Here is a 22,237-nt window from a genome sequence, read left to right as displayed (position 1 = left end):
CGGACGATTGTGGAGGCGGGGCTGAGGTGAGGAAGGTGGCACTATAGACAGGGAGGGCGGCGATTTCTAGTGGAAAGGCGGCGCTGGGCACCAGACGGAGATGGCTGCAGCCAGGGCACCCTGTATAAAACGACGTCCCCTTGGGCACCTTAGGTAGGTGAATGACAGGTTATAAAAACCTGTTTTATATGCTAATAGAGCCACAGGCACATTTAATAAGTACAGTTTCGGATTCATGCTATTTGGACGGACCTGGCCATATGTTTAGGTTATGGGCCTAAAATGTCATGACAGAATCCCTTTAAGGTTCGATGCTGTTACAAGGTAGAAACTTCTCCTCCATTGATTGCTGTGCGAAACGTTCTCTCTTGAAAAGCCTTTCTGATGCCTTGATCACAATTGATTATGGCATCTAAGGGGTTAAGTCTTTGATTAAAGTCACTGATTTGCAGACTGGTGTACAGTGGAGGTTTGGAAGGGGTCAAATAAGGTTCAGAGGGAATTTTTTTTTTTTTTTTTTTTTTTTTTACGATCAATGAAACTTGGAATAAATATTGCATAGTGTAAAGAAAATGTGACTTTGTGACAGTCGAGGAACTAATCAGTCACAGTATGCATATAGATAAAGATGAACGATAGAGGCAGTAGATGTCGCAGGGAGAGTATAACTTAGATCCGTGTAAATCAGTGCTAGTAACAAACATACAGCATCAGGAAAAAACAAACAAAAATAATCTATTATGCCACCTGCACACGTTTTTTCCTCGTAGATTCCTGTTTGGAAAAACCACAACATGGTACAGTACCAGCAAAGTGTATGAGATGACACAAATGCAGATTTTATTTCAGTGCAGAAACTGACCTGCAGATTTTTAAATCCACAGCAATTAAGTTCTGTGGTTTTGGCTGCGGATTTTGCCCTTTTCCATTGAAGGGTGAGATCTGCTGCAATGATAAGATGCACCCCAGGTTTAAGAGGAGGAGAATAAAAAAAATATATATATATTTCTCATCAGACCTCAAATTCAATCCTAGATCAGACCCCTATAAATATCAGGACATCACATTAGCCCTTCATGTCAGAACCCCATGAGACCTCAGATCAGCCCACATAGTGAGACCCCATCAGACCTTATATCAGCCCATAGTGAGGACCCCCCCCATCAGACCTAAGATCCACCCACATAGTGAGACCCTCATCAGACCTTATATCAGCCCATAGTGAGACCCCCATCAGACCTCAGATCAGATTAAAATAAAAAAAACATCTCTTACCTGTCCTTCGCCGCGGCTCCTCCCCACCTCCGGCAGAAGTTGCGCTCCCCTGTTTTCCCGGCCGGCGCTGCTCTGTCATCTGACTGCGTGCAGCGTGGGGTCATAGTGCACGCATTACGTCCTGACACTGTACAAGGTCAGGACAGTGCAGCGCTGGCAACAGGAATGAAGACCGGGAGGGTGAGTATTACAAGCACTTCACTCCCTACTCCTAAAGCATACTAGTGAGCGCTTCCATAATGGAACCTAAAGACGCACGGCTAATTTTCCCCCACAATTATATATTGGATACAGACAGTGTCTTGTGTGTTTTTTTTTTTTTTTTTTTTTTTTTTTTTTTTTCTTTTTCTGGCTCTCTTTTTTTTATTATATTGTCGATGAGCCTTTTTTTCTTGCAGGGTGAATTTTATTATTTAGTGACCCCATTTTGGGATACATAAGACCTATCGATTCACTTTTTTGGGGGGTGTGGGGCAAAAGCAGTTCTGCCATTATTCGTTTTTTTGCCCTTTTAAATTTTTTGACGTTCATTGTGTGCTCAAGTAGCATGTTGCTTTTATTCTGTGGGTCAGTGCAATTACGGAGATACTAGGTATAGTTTTATTTGTTCTTTACTACTTTTGCATAATAACAAAAATACATGTATTTATTTATTTCAACGTTGCTGCAGTCCAAGAGCCAGAACTCATTTTTCTGCCGATGTAGCTGTATGTGGCTTGTTTTTTGTGGGATGAAAGGTAGTTTAAGTTAGTGTCTTTTTGGGGTTCATGAGACTTATTGATTAACATTTTATAATTTTTTTAGGGAAAGAGGAATAAAAAAAATTCAGTATTTTGTTTTTACGTTGTTCACAGGGCGTTTTTTTTATTTAGGGGGGTTGCGGCAAACACAGTAATATATATAGATATATATACACACACACTACTCACAAAAAGTTTGGGATATTTGGCTTTGGGGTGAAATTTATGGAAAACATAAAAAGTTGACGCTACAGTGATATTGCATTATGAAAGTAGGGCATTTAAGTAGAAGCATGCAATGGTGATTTCCTCATCTGAAACAAAAGCCAACAGTGGTGGGTGTACCCCCATCAAAAATATCAATGTCTTAAAAACTTGTCATATGGCCTTGAGCATCAATTACAGCTTAAGGGTTCTTTCACACTTGTGGCAGAGGAATCCGGCAGGCAGTTCCGTCGCCGTAACTGCCTGCCGGATCAGTCAAAACGTATGCAAACTGATGGGATTTGTAAGACTGATCAGGATCCTTTATCCATCTTATAAATGCATTGAAATGCCGGATCTATCTTTCCGGTGTCATCCGGCATTTTTTTCACATTTTTTTTTCCCGGTCTGCGCAGGACGGATCCGGCATTCCGGTAAGTGTTCTGGATTTTTGGCCGGAGATAAAACCGTAGCATGCTGCAGTATTATCTCCATCCTGAACAGTCAAAAAGACTGAACTGAAGACATCCTGAATTCCATTCAGAATTCTTTAGGATAAAACTGATCAGTTCTTTTCCGGTATAGAGCCCCTAGGATGGAATCTATGCTGGAAAAGAAAAACGCTAGTGTGAAAGTACCCTAAGAACGACGTCTCATGCTGTTCACAAGTCGACTTATTGTCTGCTGAGGCATGGCATCCCACTATTCTTGAAGGGCGGCCCTCAGATCATTGAGTTTCTGGGGTACAGAGTTACGAGCCTCTACACAGCAACTCAGCTGATCCCATAGGTTTTTAATGTGATTCACTTCTGGAGAAAGTGTAGGCCTCTCCATTTCAGATGCCTCGATCTCCAGCAGATGTTCCCTATAATGTGACCTAGATGAGCTGGTGCATTGTCATCCACAAGGATAAAATTAGGCCTATGTTGCTCATGCAGAGGCACAATGACTGGATTAATTATGTTATTCAGGTAGTATAGCACAATCATTTCTGCTCAGTGTTAATAGACTTTCATCAGTGAACAGCACTAAGGCCCACTAGTCCTTCATCCACTGTAGATTCTCCCTGGCCCATGCAAGACTATGACACCTGTGTTCAGGTACCCTTGTAGGTCATCTAGCACACAGACCAAGGTGATGTAAACGGTTTCGAATGGTCTGACGGGACACTTGGGTGACTCTCGCCTCCCTTAAATGTGCCTGGAGTTGTGTGGCATTCATCATCTGGTTCTGCAGGGCCCTGTTCACAATGAAGCAGTCATCAGTGTGGAAAGTGGCCAAAAGATGTCCTCTTCTATGCTTTTCTGTGACTCTTCCAGTCTTTCTGTATCTCTGTTGCAACCTGCTGAAGACACTCTGACGCTAAGCTCAGTGGCCATTTCCGTCTGAGAACATCCTGCTTGAAGCCTCGCAATGGCAAGGTACTGTTGATCAGTTGTTAGATGTCGTCTTGGTCTCATGATGTCAAAATGTGAACTGCATGATGAGGAGGACTGTTTAAATACCAATTCTATTTGAACCAGGAAATGTATTGGGTGATTTGGGAATTTTGCCATTAAGCTCTTTTTTAGAAAACAGCAAGTTGTGCAAAAAGTACTGAAACATTGAACAGTTGGACATGTGCATTCAAAGGTTTAGAGAAGATCACATTAAGTTCACCTGTAAAGGTTAGAGTGCATTTTAGGTTCATCCTGAAATTTCACCCGTAAGCCAAATATCTTAACCTTTTTGTGAGTAGAGTATCTCAGTCTATCTGTGCTTTTTAAACTACTTTTACAAAATAAGGGCTCATGCACACATTTTCTTTCCGTGTATGTAAAAATTTTTTGTGTGGACTGTATGCAGAACCATTAATTTCAATGGATCCGCAAAAAGAAAAAGGGAAGTTACTGTGTGCATTCGGTTTCCGTATGTCCGTTCCACAAAGAAATAGAAAATGTCCTATTATTGTCCACATTGCGGACAAGAATAGTACTGTTCTCTAAGGGGGCCAGCTGTTCCTCAAAATACGGAATGCACATGGACGTCATCTGTATTTGTGGACCGCAAAAATGCATACGGTCACGTGCATGAGCCCTCAAACCACCTTTTGTGGAAAATATATATATATATATATATATATATATATATATATATATATATATATATATATATATATAGATATTATTTTTTTTTGTTTTTTATAAACTTTATTCACCTTTTATTTTTTTACAGTCCCACTAGGGGACATCACTCTTATAATGTATTATTATACCATGTATCCCAATGCATTACAGCCTATCACTGTAAGGCCTCCTGCACACGACCGTAGGTGTCCCGTTGACGTTTTGCGGATCCGCAATACACGGGCACTATTCCGTGTGCCCGTGTGGGTTTCGTCCCGTACTTCTGTTCCGCAAAAATATAGGACATGTTCTATATTTTTGCGGAACGGGCAGATGGCAGACCCATTAAAGTGAATAGGTCCTCGATCCGCTGCGGCTGCCCCACGGTCGGTGTTCGTGCATTGCAGCACGCATTTTGCGGGCCGCAGCACGTCCACAGTGCGCGCACGTTTGTGTGCAGGAGGCCTAACAGTGACAGGCTGTCTATTAGGCCATTCCTTTGGGACAGCCCAATATACAGCCATGGCAGGCCTGAGGGTCTTTGTTATGCCCCTGGCTGCCATGATAAGGTAGAAGCACCCCATGATTGTGTTCTTGGCGGGGGGGGGGGGGGGGGGGGGGTTTCTTTTATTTTTGTGTGCCATTCAGAACGCATTGTGTGCAAGATTTTTTTTTTTCTTCCTTCATTTTTTAAAGTTGCATTTTGAGAAATGAAAATGCTTGCATGGACCATTTTTACATGTTTAATCAGATATACCAGCAGATCTTTCTATCTACTTTTAAAAAAATAGATGGTCACGACTTGTTCTTGGTTAAAAGTTTGTTGAAGTTTTGACTGTACCTCGTGGAGTAGAAAACGGTGCTCTGGGTGGTGCAGGAAATGTGGTCCTTTTGTGTCAGTCTTTACGACACTTCAGTATACCTTTTTTTATTTTAACATTTGTGTATATTTTGCATTGCGACAGAGGAGGAAACTGGATGCTGTTTACTACTACATGCGTAGTCTAGCTGCCAGCAACCCAATTCTTACTGCCAAGGAAAGTCTAATGAGTTTGTTTGAAGAGACCAAGCGTAAGGTAAGCGGCCATATTTTCCTAAGAAATAACATCCTGTACATTACGGTACACAGACTTTCATTTAGCACCTTGCAGGAGACTGCATTGTTACAGCAATGGCTTTGTGAACATTGTTTAAAGAGGTTGTGCAAGAATGGGGGGTGATTTTCGCAAACTCGACCAGACCTGTAAAGGGAAGTTTACTTACCTGCTTCCTGGCACTGGCTCCCTGCTCCTTCTCCTCCAGGCTTGCATTGCTATGCTGAGCTCTCACAGTGTCAGTGTTCGGTTTCACATTGCCACAGCCAAACATTGGCCGCGGCGGCGATCGGCTGCTCTTACGTTATGACAAATGGTCACATAACGCAAAGAGAGCTGGTCACTGCTACGGCCAGTGATTGGCTGCGGGGACGTCAAACCAGATGTTGACATCAAAGGAGCGCAGCGTAGCAACGCAGACCTGGAGGAGCAAGAACAGGAAGCCAGCGCTGTGAAGCAGGTAGGTCCTCTTTCCTTTACAATTCTGATTAGTCAAGGCCCCCCCCCCCCATTCTTTCACAACCCCCTTAACCTCTTCAGGACACATGACGTACCGGTACGTCATGATGCCCTGGTACTTAAGGACACATGACGTACCGGTACGTCATGTGTTGTTTCGATCACTGCCGCCCGGCTGGCAGTGATCGGAACAAGGTGCCTGCACAAATCATTGAGCAGGCACCTAGGCTAAATGCGCGGGGGGGTCCCGTGACCCCCCCCATGTCGGCGATCGCAACAAACCGCAGGTCAATTCAGACCTGCGGTTTGATGCGCTTTTTGCCGTTTCTGATCCCCGCGGTCCCTGACCGCGGGGATCAGAAACTTTACAATGCCCAGAATATATATGTTATTCCTCCCCCTGCACCCCTGAATGATATTATGTGGGCGGGTGGTGCAGGGGGAGGGTTGCGGGCGGTGCGGGAGGCGGGCGGTGCGGCAGGCGGGATCGCGATCCCCCGCCCGCCTCCCATTGCGTAATCGTTGGTGTAGAGTGGGTATACCAGGGTGCCAGCACATTGCTGGCACCCTGGTATAAACGGCTGACATCGTTGATGTGATGTCAGCCGTTTAACCCTTTCCATACAGCGGTCCGTACGGACCGCTGTATGGAAAAGGTTAACAGCGCAGGGAGCTCCCTCCCTCTCCGATCGGGGGGCTGCTGTGCCTTTGCAGCCCCCCGATGGGAGAGGGAGAGAGCCCCCAGACAGCCCCCCGACACCCCAGTCCTTACCCTTCCCCGTCTGCGAAGTTGTGGCAGACGGGGAAGGTTCCCATGGCAACAGGACGCCTGCTCAGGCGTCCTGCTGTCCATGGTGCTGAACAGATCTGTGCTGAAAGCATAGATCTGTTCAGTGTAAGTAAAATACAGTGCAGTACCCTATATAGAGTACAGTACTGTATTATATAGACATCAGACCCACTGGATCTTCAAGAACCAAGTGGGTCTGGGTAAAAAAAAAGTGAAAAAAAGTGAAAAAAAGTAAAAATCAAAAAACACATTTATCACTGATTAAAAATGAAAAAAATTAAATTCCCTACACATGTTTGGTATCGCCGCGTCTGTAACGACCTGATCTATAAAACGGTAATGTTACTTTACCCGAACGGTGAACGCCATAAAAAAAAAAAATTAAAAACTATGATAAAATAGAAATTTTGCCCACCTTACTTCCCAAAAAAAGGTAATAAAAGTGATCAAAAAAGTCACATGTACGCCAAAATTGTAACAATCAAACCGTCATTTCATCCCGCAAAAAATGAGACCCTACTTAAGATAATCGCCCAAAAACTGAAAAAACTATGGCTCTTAGACTATGAAAACACTAAAACATCATTTTTTTTGTTTCAAAAATGAAATCATTGTGTAAAACTTACATAAATAAAAAAAAAAGTATACATATTGGGTATTGCCGCTTCCGTATGGACCGGCTCTATAAAAATATCACATGACCTAACCCCTCAGGTGACCACCGTAAAAAAATAAAAATAAAAACGGTGTAAAAAAAGCAATTTTTGGTCATCTTAAATCACAAAAAGTGCAATAGCAAGCGATCAAAAAATCATATGCACCCCAAAATAGTGCCAATCAAACCGTCATCTCATCCCGCAAAAAATGAGACCCTACTCAAGATAATCGCCCAAAAACTGAAACAACTATGGCTCTTAGACTATGTAGACACAAACTTTTTTTGTTTTAAAAATGAAATCATTGTGTAAAACTTACATAAATAAAAAAAATTGTATACATATTATGTATCGCCGCGTCCGTGACAACCTGCTCTATAAAATTACCACATGATCTACCCTGTCAGATGAATGTTGTAAATAACAAAAAAAAAAAACTGTGCCAAAAAGGTATTTCTTGTTACCTTGCCGCACAAAAAGTGTAATATAGAGCAACCAAAAATCATATGTACCCTAAACTAGTACCAACAAAACTGCCACCCTATCCCGTAGTTTCTAAAATGGGGTCACTTTTTTTGAGTTTCTACTCTAGGGGTGCATCAGGGGGGCTTCAAATGGGACATGGTGTCAAAAAACCAGTCCAGCAAAATCTGCCTTCCAAAAACCGTATGGCATTCCTTTCCTTCTGCGCCCCGCCGTGTGCCCGTACAGTGGTTTACGACCACATATGGGGTGTTTCTGTAAACTACAGAATTAGGGCCATGAATAATGAGTTTTGTTTGGCTGTTAACCCTTTCTTTGTAACTGGAAAAAAAATATTAAAATGGAAAATCTGCCAAAAAAGTGAAATTTGGAAATTGTATCTCTATTTTCCATTAAATCTTGTGCAACACCTAAAGGGTTAAAAATGTATGTAAAATCAGTTTTGAATACCTTGAGGGGTGTAGTTTCTTAGATGGGGTCACTTTTATGGAGTTTCTACTCTAGGGGTGCATCAGGGGGCTTCAAATGGGACATGGTGTCAAAAAACCAGTCCAGCAAAATCTGACTTCCAAAAACCAAACGGCGCACCTTTCACTCTACGCCCCGCTGTGTGGCCGTACAGTAGTTTACGGCCACATATGGGGTGTTTATGTAAACGGCAGAGTCAGGGCAATAAAGATACAGTCTTGTTTGGCTGTTAACCCTTGCTTTGTTAGTGGAAAAAATGGGTTAAAATGGAAAATAAGGCAAAAAAATGAAATTTTCAAATTTCATCCCCATTTGCCAATAACTCTTGTGCAACACCTAAAGGGTTAACGACGTATGTAAAATCAGTTTTGAATACCTTGAGGGGTGTAGTTTCTTAGATGCTTAGATGGGGTCATTTTTGGGAGTTTTCTATTATCTAAGCCTCACAATATGACTTCAAACCTGAACTGGTCCATAAAAAGTGGGATTTTGAAGATTTCTGAAAATTTTCAAAATTTGCTTCTAAACTTCTAAGCCTTGTAACATCCCCAAAAAATAAAATCTCAAGAAAGGCAGCACTGACTGGATAGAGTGAGTCTGTGCAGGTACACCCCCCCCCAGCTGGTTACCGCCCTCTGTACCCTTACTGCAGACTGCTAGCAATTCATTCATAACTTCTAGCAGGAATAATAAAGGAATGGCACAACATAGTCATAAGAATAGATGCTTCAGAATTGTTATTACATGGGGTAAGCATGTAGCTATTAAAACAGGCATGTCAGGAGCGGTGAAAGGTCCTCTTTAATCTCTGTATTATTCTTAATTTATGCTCTATTATTCTTGCTACATTATAGGCTGAGCAGATGGAAAAGAAGCCACATAAGGATATGGAAGCAAGCACTAATCGTAATCCCACTGAGGATACCAGTCGAGTGGAGATTTGGATCCACCCAATACGGGGAGGTCGTTCCAGCAGCAATAGTCCTGCCAGTGACGGTCTCGAAAGCTTTAGCCCGAGTGATGTGAGTTTTGATTGTGTTTTAAGCTATTAGATGTGGAATATCTAATGAGTCTTTACACTTGTCACTATGACATTAGTGAGATGCACTAAGCTCTTCTAGTTCCTATCATTGCACCTTCTAAATTGTCCCCTGCCTTTCCAAAGTGCCAAGTGGGGAGGAACTTGGGTGGTTTAATAGGACAGAAAGGAATTGACTGCTCTGTGGCGTCATGGGGTGCCTAACACTCGAGGACTTCTCAAACAGCAGTGCTTTTCAGAGCTTCTGAAAGGCTTGGTGGATAGGGATCAGGAAATACGCTGTTGTGACTTCACAGATCCAGCTAGTGCTTTCCTTTCAGCTCCCTTGTTTGACAGTTTTTTTTGGGGTGCTCTTCCGTGGATGTTGTTGATCCTACTAGTATCCTATGGCTGTCCCTAGTTCAATAGGTCGGTCATAGTGATATGTTCTCTTTTTAAAGGGGTTGTCTCCTCTCGCCGTTACTAAGGCAAGATAAGACACAGTCCCGACTACCAGCCGGCTGGGAAATAGGAGATTGCTCCGGTGCTCGCTGTTTCAATAGTTCCCAGTGTGTGAGAGTTATGGCTGGAGAACACAAACTTTTCTTTCCGTGTCCATTCCTTGTTCTATTTTTTTGCGCAAAAAAAAATAAAAATAAAAATGTCCTATTATTGTCCGCATCACAGACAAGGATAGTACTGTTCTATTAGGGGCCAGATGATTCGTTCCGCAGAATACGGAATGCACACGGACGTCATCCGTATTTTTTTGCGGACCGCTAAATACATATGGCTGTGTGCATGACCCCTTATGGAAACGGCGTAGCACAGCAAGCTAATATATTTTCCTAACTGAGAAACAGCATTGCTTGCTGTGCTACGCTGTTTCCGTAGCTCTTTTGCATTGGGATCTACTGAAACGGCGAGCGCCTGAGCACTCTGCTGTTTCCCGGCTGACTGGTGGTCGGGACTGTCTCATCTGGCCTTAGTAACGGCGAGATCAGACAACCCCTTTAAAGAGCATCTGTCAGCAGATTTGTACCTGTTCACTTGGCAGCTGAAGGCATCTGTGTTGGTCTCTTGTTCATATGTGTCCACTAGAGATGAGAACTTCATATTTTGAAATTCGTTCACACTTCATTTGTTGGTTAAAGGTGAATTGCGTTATGGATTCCGTTACCACGGACCATAGCGTAATTCTATGACTGAATGAATAACGGAATGCCTTTAGAGGCATTCCGTTATTCATTCCATCATAATAGAAGTCTATAGGCGGCTAAATGGATCTGTTCCGTTATGCAGAAGAGGACTTCCCTCAAAAGTCATTCCGTTATGCTTTCCATCATAGAATTGTTATGGTCCGTGGTAACGGAATCCATAACACAATTCACCTTTAACTAACAAACAAAGTGTGAACGAATTTCAAAATATGAGATTTGCTAATCTCTAGTGTCCACATTGCTCAGAAAAATTATGTTTTAATATATGCAAATGAGCCTCTAGGAGCAACAGGGGTGTGGCTGTTACACCTAGAGTCTCCTTTTTCTCTGCAACTTCTGTTCTCCCTGCACTTTGACAGGGCCAGGCATAATGATGTTTTCACTACTTGGTCCCGTCAATCAGTAGAGAGGGTACAGCAGCTGCAAAGAGAGCAGAGCCTCTAAGTGTAACTAACACCCACGTTGCTTCTGTAGGCTCATTTGCATAAATGTTTCTCAGCAATGCGGACACGTATGAACATGGGACAAACACAGATGCCTTCAGCCAAGTGCACATGTAACGGGTCAGCCAGTGTCATAGGTAGAGATCTGCTGACAGATGCCCTTTACATAGCACTCTGTATGCGACCCTTACTGCACAAAAGTCGAGTCTTCTGCTCTGCTTTTTAGGGTACTTTCACACTAGGGTTAGAAGAATCCGGCAGGCAGTTCCGTAGATCCATATGCAAACGGATATAATTTGTTTCCGGATCTGTCTGACAAATGAATCGAAATACCGGATCAGTCTCTCGAGTATAATCCGGAAAAATGGATCTGGTATTTATTTATTTTTTCACGTTTTTAAAGGTCTGCGCATGCGCAGACTGTAAAACCGGATCCATCAATGAGGCAATTTCCTGAACACTTGGTACCGGATCCGGCATTAATATGTTTCAATAGAAATTAATGCCGGATCTGGCATGTGTTCCGGTATTTTGACTGGAGAAAATAACACCATGCTGCGGTATTTTCTCCGGCCAAATACCGTAAAAGGGACAGAACGGAAGACATCCTGATGCATACTGGATGGATTGCTTTCCATTCAGAATGCATTAGAACAAAACTGAAGCGTTTTTTTTCTGGTATTGAGCCCCTATGACGGAACTCAAAAACGGAAAACTTAGGGCTCATTCACACGAACGTGTGCTGCCCGTTGCCATATTGCGGACCACATTTGCGGATCTGCAATACACGGGCATCGTTCTGTGTGCATTCTGCATCACGGATGCGGACCCATTCACTTCAATGGGTCTGCAAATCCGGAGATGCAGAACTGAAGCACGCAATGCTATGGAAGTACTACGGAGTGCTTTCTGGCGTTCCGTTCCGTGCCTCCGCACCTCAAAAAGGTAGAACTTGCTCTATCTTTTTGCGGAACGGACAGATTGCGGACCCATTCAAGTGATTGGGTCTGCGATCCCCATGCGACTGCCCCACGGACGGTGCCCGTGCATTGCGGACCGCAATTTGCGGTTCACAGCATGGGCACGGGACACCGACGGTTGTGTGAACGAGCCCTTATCCTGTTTTCACGCTGTCTGACCTTCTGTGAAAGGTAAAGAGCAGTTTGTATCTTTGTCCTCCAGGTGGTGCTGTTTCCCTTTTTAAAACGCTGCCTTATCTGTGCATGACCGCTATTACAGTCGTGTTGCTATAAGATATTTATTTATTAGCCGTGCAGACATGATTACTGCTTAATATTTATTTAATCGGCTACTAATATTTCTGTGCAGTTTATTCTTAGCATATATGTAGACCATTCTGAAGCCATTTTACAATGCTTTGCCGGTACTTGTAGTCGGTTTTATGCATTTAACAAAATGACACATGTTACACACATCTATTTTCAGTAGCTATATCCGGTGTGCTCTAGTACCTTGCACCTGTTTCAACCCTCCTGGTGTAGAATTTGCATATAGCATTGGTACCTACATTTATTTACAAGCAAGCTTGTGGTTGGTTACCAGGCAATCCTTGTCCATTTGCGTGTGTCGCTTTTAGGGGAACTGCCGAGTGGAGGAAGTAAGGTGCCCTGTTTCATTGTAGCTGGTTAAACACGAAAACCACTTTCCCAGCATCTCGGAGAGTGCGACGTGACTTCCACCATGCGCACTGCTTGGTGTGACTCACCAGAGCATACCCACTTCCTCCTCGGCCACCATGCCATGTCTGTCCCCCTGCACATTGAACTTAACATGACTTATTACGTTTACCTCAGACTTGACCATAACCCAGCTGTTCAACTGATGAAAGCAAAAAATATTCGAGACAGAAAATGAGTCGTGAATGACCCAAACCAGTTTTTTTAGGGCATCTTCATATGCTTCAGATTCATTGCAGAAAAGCTTCAGAAACTCAATTTTGCACATGTATATGGGGTATCACACAGATAACTGCTGACCACGTTCAGATGATTTCATTCTTCTGGAGGATTTCTCAGTAGACTTTTTACGCGATGACTAAAGCTGGCCATACATACACATTAGTCTTTTATGGGCCGAACCCGGCCGACACTCTGTGTATTGGGGGCTCCCAGCATCATCTGTCGGGGAAGAGAAGCTTTGGGTTAAATGAAGTTTTTGCCTGATTCTTTCGTTCTTCTATGAGATAAGCTGCCTCCAGAGGTGTCAGACAGCAGCTTCCTCCACTCTCCTCATAGAATACAGCTGAACATGTAGGTGTATAGCGGAATCAGGGCTAGAGAGCTGTCGGCTAAACGATTGTTCGGTGGGCAGATATTGAATGTGTATGGTTAGCTTAAAGGGGTTGTCTGGGCTTTTTCTATTGATGACCTAACTTCAGGATAGGTCATCAATATCTGATTGGCGGGAGTGCCAGGCCCATAGACATACAGAAGAGAGAAGGGAGACGGCATGTGTGCCGTTTCCTCAAACAGCTGGTCCGACGCTCGGCACCCCACCTCTACAACATGCACTACAAACATGAGTCACCAAAACCATATACTTAAATAGGTTCTCCAGTTTTTTTCAATTGATGACCTATCCTCCGGATAGGTCATCAATTGAAAAAGCCCGGAGAACCTCTTAAAGTATAGGGTTTTGGTGACTCATGTTTGTAGTGCATGTTGTAGAGTATGAATGTAGGAATTCCTTCCCCTTCTCGTTGTTTACGGACTTTCTTTATACCGAACGGAAACCTTTGAGTAGCTCTCGTCCGGGTGTCTTATGTTTTCTTGTTCAGATCTCCCTCCCCCTGGATGTCCATTCTGTGTCTGTCTCTCTGCTGGATGTATCCTGGATTCCCAGGGATCCGTACATCTCGGCTGCCTCTCTTCCTCTTGCTGTTCATGTTGGAGGCTTAAAGCAGACTCCGGCTTGAGAAAGAGCAGATACAGAAATTTACGTCCAAAACTCAAGTATTGAAATTTCATCTTAAGACTCAATTTCTTCCAGGGGCCGCTGTGCACAATCCTTCCCTTATTTGGTGCCTTGCGCCTGCATGTAGGATTCTGCAGGTGTCAGACCGCAGGCGTGGCACGAGGGGGGTGCTTGTTTTCAGCGTCTGCAAGACCCCACGAATGAAAGGGCATCACATTGATTTATTTTAGACTTTAGTAAAGTTCTCGTTTAGCGTTTATATTATTATTCTGATGTAGATCGGGTCACATTTATCAGTTAAGTCATTAATAAATCTTATGCGCATATTCGCTTATGTATTTCTATATACAGGTGTGTCATTAAAAGACTGACAGCAGCAAAAGACCCCCTATGTGGCCCTTATGTTTTTCCTTATTTGATGTGTTTGTCCCATGCATGTGTAAATTCACTTACTGTCGATTTCCCAACCACATCTGCTGGGAGTTTTTTCCAAGCTTCAGCTACTCTTTCGGTGTTTAAATATCTCCTGACATTGGTTCTGATCTTCCCACCCAACTAATGCTAGATTGTGCTTCTTGTTCTTGTGTTTGAGATTTTTTTATTTTATTAAAAACTTCCCTCCGCCTTTATGCCTTTAACATGTTTAAAGGTTGAATCATGTTCCCCTTTCCCTTCTTTCCTCAAGGCTATAAAGTTCTATAAGTTCTTTAAGACTCCCTGGATATGTTTTATACTTCAGAGACCCTCCACCATTTTTTGTAGGCCGCCTTTGCACCCATTCTATTTTATGTCTTTTTGTAGGTGAGGTCCCCAGAACTGAAAGTGGCATTCCAGATGTGGTCTCACTAGCGCTGTATACAGGGGAAATAGTCTCTCTCTTCCTACTGGTTATACCTCTAGCTATACAGCCAAGCATCCTACTAGCCTCCTGCCCACACCGTGCACTCATTTTGAAGTTGTGTGATATCAGGAATCCTTGATTCTTCTCTTCGGAAGTCTTAGCTGACACAGAACTGCCAATCTGATAGAGGGTTCTTCTCCCCCAGTGCATTATTTTACATTCGGACACATTGAACTGCAGTTTCCATTGTTTGGACCATTTATCCAAAGAAGATAAATCTTTTTCCATGTCTCTAATGCCTTCAGGAATATCAACCCTGTTGCACACTTTTGGGGTATCAGTAAACTAACTGGTCTGTAGTTTCCAGCTTCTTCTCTGCTACTCTGCTTGTGAATAGGTACAAGTTACAACGTTGGCCATTCCTCATCCTCTGTCAAGAGGCGCTGGTTAAACAAGTCAGTAAGTGGAGCAGCAACCACAGACCGGAGTTCTGTAAGGACTCTGGGGTGGACCCAATAACATCAGCCTCCAAAAAGACTGGGGCTTAGCCTTTAAAGCTAGCAGTAAAGTTATGACCATGGAAGTTACGATTTTCGAAGCCGCCTTCTGAGAATACTGAACAAAAGAAACTATTCAAACGGACAGCGACAACTTTGGACCCATCAATATAGTGAATTTTAATTAGTAAAATTTGAAATCCCACAATATATCTTCTAATATACCTGTTTTATTCCCCCTACTTTATATTTTCGGCCATTTTTTCTTCCTTTCATGCTTTAGCAATATTAATCCATTCGTCTCCTTCCCATTTAGTTTTATACAGTTTTCTGTCGGCTAAACTTCTGGGTTCTTTGTACTGCTTAACAGCAGCCTTCTTTTCTTTTAGTATATTACTTCTGTAGTAAACCATAGTGGTCTCTTCCTCCTGTTAAAGTGGATTTAGACAGGTAGATTATCGGGAACAAACGTTCCTGTGAACACTCATTTCCGTCAATCTGCCTGTCCAAAGGTACCACCGATCCTGTTTGTGCAGGCACCAAAACGATCATTTCTGGGCAGGAGATCTTGCTGTCTAAAGAGTGATCTACTGCCCAGAAACAATGCAGCTGTATGAGGAGCGATTGCAATAGCCTTCCCTTGTCGTCATACTGTGGAGGTGATCGCTGCATGTAAATGAATCGGTCTCCTCCACCGAACGAGCAGCTTCATTCCCGGCAATCTGCTGCTGATTGGTGCATATAAATGAGCCTTTACTCTTGCTAATCTTTCTGAAATATGGTTGAGTTGTCTGTAAGATGGCCACTGGCATACACACCCGCTGCTGGTTCCCACTCTTAATTCCCTTTTTAAACACTTTGCCACTTCCTTAAAATGAGTCCTTCTACAGTCTAGCACTTTTGTAGCAATTATGATCACCTTAACCTCAGACCCCAGAGCCCCATTTGTGAAGGCTAAATCTAGAATGTTATTTCCTCTGTTTGGTTACCTAACTAGTTGTTTTAGAGATGCTCAAAGCCCATCCTTTTGCATGAAAGAGCACTAGAGATACCAGTATACACCCCACCAATTCTAATAACCAAACTCCACGCAGATGTTGTCCATGGTCTGGTTTGAACCTAGTGCTGCAAGGCACAAGTGCTAACCACTGAGTCACCGTGCCTAGATACGATCGCCATAAGTTTGAAGAGCTTGTGTCCTAAGCTACAAGCGTTGTATGTAGAACTGTCATGCCCTGTATTATTAATAGGTCATCAGTGTTTGATTGGTGGGGCTTGAGAAGGAAGCCATGTTCGCAGTAGCACTGCGGCATTCTCTCAGCTTTCCCTAGGCGCACTAGTGATGTCACATTAATCAGTCATGTGGCCTAGACGCAACTCTGCCCTATTGAAGTGAATAGGGCTCAGCTGTGATACCAAGCACAGCCGCTATACAATGTACGGTGCTGTGCTTGGTGAGCAGTGTAAAGGCCGCCGTGCTCACAGGCGTGCCAGTGCCTTCTCTAACAGCTGATCGGCTGGGGTGTTGGACACTCACCTATAAGTCTTGGAGAACCCCTTTAACAATATAAGTATTGCTCCTCTGCCCCCTATTGCACTGTGCACAGGTGCATGGACCACTATTATAGCTCTCATTGGCAGTTCATCCAGATTTATACCCAGCAGCCGCTATATTATAGGTGACTGGCACCTTACAGGGGGTGGGATATGTTCTGCATCAAGAGAGCAGTCAGTTCTTGAAGTTGGAAGCAGGAAAAATAGGCGAGCGTTAGGATCTGAACAACGCCAGATTAGAGTAACTGGATGGCTGGGTCAGACGATCCCCAAAACAGCTTGCTATTTATGGAGTTCTTCTTATGTATTTGTTAGTACCTGCCAAAAGTGGTCCAGTGATGGGAAAACTGGTGATACCGCGACAGGATGATGGGTGCCTAAAGCAGGCCATAGACATTGGGACATTGGGATTTCAGTGGGACCAGCAGACAATCTAATGTGTTCCTGGGGGAGAGAAGCATCGGGCTGTCGGAGTTCAATATACCTAATCCTTTTATTCTTGGGAAATCCTCCCCCAGTGGGGTCTTGCAGTGGATTTCTTCACACTAAATATTGAGAACACATGCACACTTGACTGAGCCGAGCGTTCATGGGTATGGGTTGGTAGGGGATGTGGTGTATCATATGTGGATATCCAGTCTCAGGCTTGGGCTCAAAATGTTAATTCTTTCAGAGGTCTTTGCTCATGCTCTTGATTTGTCGCCACAAAATAAACTCCACAATTTTGGGAGATAGCTGTAAGAAACATGTACATCAGATTAATTTTAGGACGTTATGGCATAAATTGCAATTCGTAGAAGGAAAATTTTAAAGCTTGTTACAGAATTTCTGACTTCTTGGGAAGCAGCAACCACAAAGGTCCTAAAACGCCACAGTTTTATTGTACTAACTTCATTAGTGCCGCAAGCTTTTCTGCCAGCACATCATTGACCCGCAGTGTGCCAGGTAGGAACCTTTCTCACTGTGTAGCTTTAATAGAGGTACAGTCTACCCTATATGCCGCACTTTTAAAAACCTCCAGCAAAATGAATACTTTCCTAATACTTTGGTCATTGAGCACTGAGAAATGTGGGGTTGGAGGTTCTTATGTGTTGTCACCACCAAAAATATAATGGATGACTGGTACTTTCTAAAAAAAAAAAGCATGCAGATATCGCTTCCCTTTAATTGCTGACTGAATATCTGGCTTTGCTATATTCCCTTTTCAAATCCCAAAGCTTGTTGGAAAGTTGCATTTTGACTCATCGGGAGCCACTTTCCAATAGGTGGCGCTGGCGAGATGCTTCTCTTCTTGAGAGACACCTTTTTCATATATTTTTTTTTTTTCCCCCATGGAGTATTGCCAATACGTCTCCATACCGTGGAGCACTTCTAGTATGTATCCATACAGGACTGGTCTCTTTAAGGAGTTGTAGCACCCTGCTTAAAGGTGTATTCTGCTTGTTTGAAGTTATCCCCTACCCGCAGGATAGAAGATAACTATTAGACCGGTGGGGGTCCTACCGATCACGAGAACGGGGCCCCTGTACCCCCTACGGCCCCCCTTGAAATGAACAGAGCGGCTGGTCACACATCCGCCTCGCCACTCCATTAATTCCTGTGGGGTTTCCAGAGATGGGCAAGTGTAGCGCTCCACTATCTCCGGAATTCCCATAGAAATGGAGTCGCCGCTCTCATTCCCAGCCGGCTACTCTGTTCATTTCAAGGGGGTACGGGTCCATCGTGATCTGGACCCCCACCAATCTAGTAGTTATCCCCTATCCTGTGGATAGGGGGCAACTTCAAACAACCGGAATATCCCTTAAAGTGTTGTATTGGTCCTATCCACTTCAGCCTTCGTCAAAATCAGCAGTTACATAGGACTTCTGACATTTTGTTATAAGCCCTGTGCTCCCCACTAGCTATGTTTGACCTGTTTGTTTTTTTTATTATATGGTCTTTACAGTTTTGTATGCAGGTTTGTTTTCTTTGGTATTACACAGTGTTTTACCAGCCGGTAGAGGGTGTTGTTGTAAGGCAGCCTGGACTGTCTGCTCCTTAGAATGGCATGTGCCCATCCCAGCATGTGTGTCAGATTTAGGGCATGTCATTCATTTCCCATCTACAGCCATTCGCCCCCACATCCCCAGGCCGGCTTATTTCAGCACCCAAGACTCCACTCCTTTCCCAGAATGTCGAAGGTTTTATTGTTTTGTCTTTTTTTTTTTTTTTTCTAATTTTTTTTCTTTTTCTTTCCCATGCAGCTGAACAAACGCTTCCTGCTCAGCTTCCTGCATGCCCAGGGGAAGCTCTTCACCAGGATTGGGTAAGTGTGCTGGATCTGTGTCTCATTTTCCGACATTATGCATCTCTCTGGAATGTGAGCTTCTTTGCAGCCAAGCTGTGTTTATGGCCGAGGGCTCGGTGGGTGAAGCGCCCTCACTACTCCCTTGACATCACTGCAGAGTGATGTTCTCAGCTGGATGTTGTGCCGCAGACCCAAATATTACTCGTTCTCTGAGCCATATCATGGGTATTTCCGTAACTAGACAAATATCAATCATGGCACATCTCACTGCTGATCTCACATCTAGGGGGCTTTGGTTTCAGATAATGTAATCGGGCCTCCTCGTTCTCATCGAAGCTTTTGGGTTTCTATGTGTGTTACACTAGTAACATCTAAAAAAATAAAATAAAAAATATGTTAAAAACCTAGTATTTTACAATTCTTAGATCATCTGTCTGATGCGCCTTTGCTGGTCTCAAGGTTACCCTATTACCTTGCAGAATATATTCTAAATCTGCCTTCAACGTGGAATATATAATATAAATGTGTGCCCTCAGCATGTGTATGCAATGCTGACTCCTCTAGGGTATGGCGACAGGTAGTCGCAGAAAAATCAACTGTTTTAGAGCTGGGATTTGGCTGTGTTTTTTTTTTTTAAGGTAAGACGTCTGTCACATGCGGCTTACATTGAAGACAATGGAGTAAAAGTCTCACACGACCTACGACGCAAAATCCAGGCGCGCGACACCGTTGACATACATTATATGAAATGTTGAGCGACACGTGTCGCCACGCAACCCTATTCTTAAAGGGGTTGTGTCATATCAAACAATGGGGACATATCCTTAGAATATGCCCTCATTGTCTGATAGGTGTGGGTCTCACCTCTAGTGAGTTCCAGAGTGCGCACCACGCATGCGCGGCTGCCCTCCATTCATTTCCATGGGGCTGCCGAACATAGCTGAGCGCTGGCTCGGTTATTTTCGTCGGCTCCATAGAAGTTAATGGGGGCGGTGGCTGCACAAGCGCATTGTGCTCCCATTCATTTCTATGGGGATTCCGAACATGGCCGAGTCAATAGGAAGGCTTGGTGGTGGCTGGACCGACTTTGCCGGCTTCGTTTTGGAGAGTGTCCCCATTGTCTGAGATGGGAATACCCCTTTAAACGTTATAGGCTGTACTGACATGGTGGATTATAAATCCAATGTGTATTTTCCACGGAATAATTTAAAGGTTAATTGAGATTTATTTATTTTAATTTTTTTCAGAATGGAAACTTTCCATGTGGTTGCAGAAAAGCTTCTTAAGGAGTTTAAAGCCCTTCTCCAACACAGTCCATCACCTATTGGCAGTATGAGGATGCTGCAGCTTATGGCTATCAATATGTTTGCTGTGAATAATTCTCAGAGCAAAGGTATGAATCAAAGTGTGTGTATAAATATACTGCCGCATAAAAGACTGAAAACTGCTGATTAGAGCGGACACCATTTGTATCGGTTGTGTCCGTTTCGGCACACCGTCATGGCTTCTGTTAGAAATGTAATGGAAGTGTCAGCAGAGACAAGGATCACATGTTACATTTTTCAGGTCCAAATCTTCATGCAAATTCACAGCGCTTGCATGACTTTTGATTGAAGCATTACTCAGTCACGCATGTAGCTCCTTTGTACTATCTGATTGGTGGACGAGCATCCAATCTAATGTCCGCATGAGTCAACAAAGTGTTCTTTACTCAAGGCTCCCCACACTAGCAATATGAAAAGTATTTTTTACTTAATTGGCAGCTTATGTATGTATCTGCTGCATTAACCAGCTGCACAGCTCGTGCTTTATTTTGGCGTGCAATACTTCCTATCATTGGAGATATCATATAGGATGTCCTCTGCTTGGAAGTGGTGCATGCTATAGTAAAGTATAGACCGCACTCCGAGAGAGTGAAACATGTTCATTCAGCGAATACATAGGTTTCTGCAGATACTGTGAACAGCCTGTAACATACGACCCAGACACTCTATAGTCTCGCACTTCTGCTGTCAGATAATGGGAGCTGTCCTGCTCTCCAGTAGCTCACGGCTTAGTCTTGTGTTTAAGAATGCAGGATAAGGTAAGGAATAACATTTTCCCAATGGACATTATCCTCTTATTGGATGACTCTTGTATTCTGTATCACAGCCACCGCAGCATTTTACAGTAAGGCCAGGTTCAAACATAACTGAAATAAACCCTGCGGTTTCTGATGTTTTTCCGCAGTAAAAACCGCACAGAAAACTGCACTTATTACATGTGGTTTTTGCCAACGAAAAGCCAGCAGATTCCACCCTGAAATACGCAAGACAAATCCTCTATATAAATTGACCATGCCACGTATTTCAAATCCCCAATGACGCGCCTTTTCTTTTGCGCAGTGCGTGGATAAAAATTCATACATCTTTATCCACCTTGCTGGTACTGTACAACACTGCGGATTTACCGTGCGCAAATCCGCGATGCCCAATGAGCAGCTGAACAGTTATGTGTGACCCTCTGCCTGGGCTGGATTCACATTTGCAGTTATTGGTGCAGTTCCTATTAGAAGCAGATCCAAAGGGAAAGAAGATACAACGGAAAGTTCTGCTACATCTTCTCTATCCTCTGTGTTTGGCTGGAAAACGACACCAAAAACTTCCAATGTGAATCCGGCTTTATATTTGCTCTACTAAAGGGGTTGTGCGGGTCTTGGTGACAACAGGTGATGTCATAGAATGACAAAGTAAATTTTACCCGTCTGGGAAAAAAACCCTGCTGCTCTGGTGCTGCCCCTGGTCTCTGTTGCTGTTTTGCAGCGGTGACATTGCGACTACCTACATGGCACAGCTGCGGCCAGTCAGTGTTTCTCTGATGTTCTCTGGCTGTAGCGGTCACGTGCAAGTGGTTGCAACATTATTGCTGCAGGCCAGGAACAGAAGTCCTGTGGAGGATATTATTAGTGATTGTATCTCATCCCCTGTTTGCTCTGTGATTCAAAAAAAAGAAAAGCCTTTGGCGGTCTCCTCACCCCAGGAGTTGGTTTCCAGACCACTTATTTTGATGGTTTCCATGTTTGTTAGATCGGTTGGGTACATGAATCAAAAATTAAATCCAGGATGTTTTTCTGTAGTAGATGGATTAGAACATTTGGAGCATCTTCAAGCACAAAAATAGGAAATTTATA

At 43.5% G+C, this 22,237-nt stretch overlaps 2 protein-coding genes across 2 annotated transcripts in view; one reads left to right on the top strand and one right to left on the bottom strand.

Annotated features, from left to right (window-relative positions):
* SRR (serine racemase) overlaps positions 1-1,295 on the bottom strand; it is a 42,259-nt gene extending 40,964 nt beyond the window's left edge. The window contains exon 1 of the mRNA XM_044283898.1: positions 1,276-1,295. The gene's annotated coding sequence lies outside the window, so the exon portion shown is untranslated. The remainder of the gene's footprint in view (positions 1-1,275) is intronic.
* The window catches only part of SMG6 (SMG6 nonsense mediated mRNA decay factor), a 223,484-nt gene that overhangs the window by 14,151 nt on the left and 187,096 nt on the right, over positions 1-22,237 (top strand). Inside the window, exons 7-10 of the mRNA XM_044283895.1 lie at positions 5,290-5,400; positions 9,129-9,296; positions 19,025-19,086; positions 20,316-20,461. Coding sequence (XP_044139830.1) covers positions 5,290-5,400; positions 9,129-9,296; positions 19,025-19,086; positions 20,316-20,461 — 487 coding nt within the window. The remainder of the gene's footprint in view (positions 1-5,289; positions 5,401-9,128; positions 9,297-19,024; positions 19,087-20,315; positions 20,462-22,237) is intronic.

The sequence above is a fragment of the Bufo gargarizans genome, chromosome 3 (genome assembly GCF_014858855.1).
Source record: "Bufo gargarizans isolate SCDJY-AF-19 chromosome 3, ASM1485885v1, whole genome shotgun sequence".
NCBI lineage: Eukaryota > Metazoa > Chordata > Amphibia > Anura > Bufonidae > Bufo > Bufo gargarizans.
Note: the sequence above shows the minus strand (reverse complement) of the source record. Positions and strands in the feature narration are given on the sequence as shown.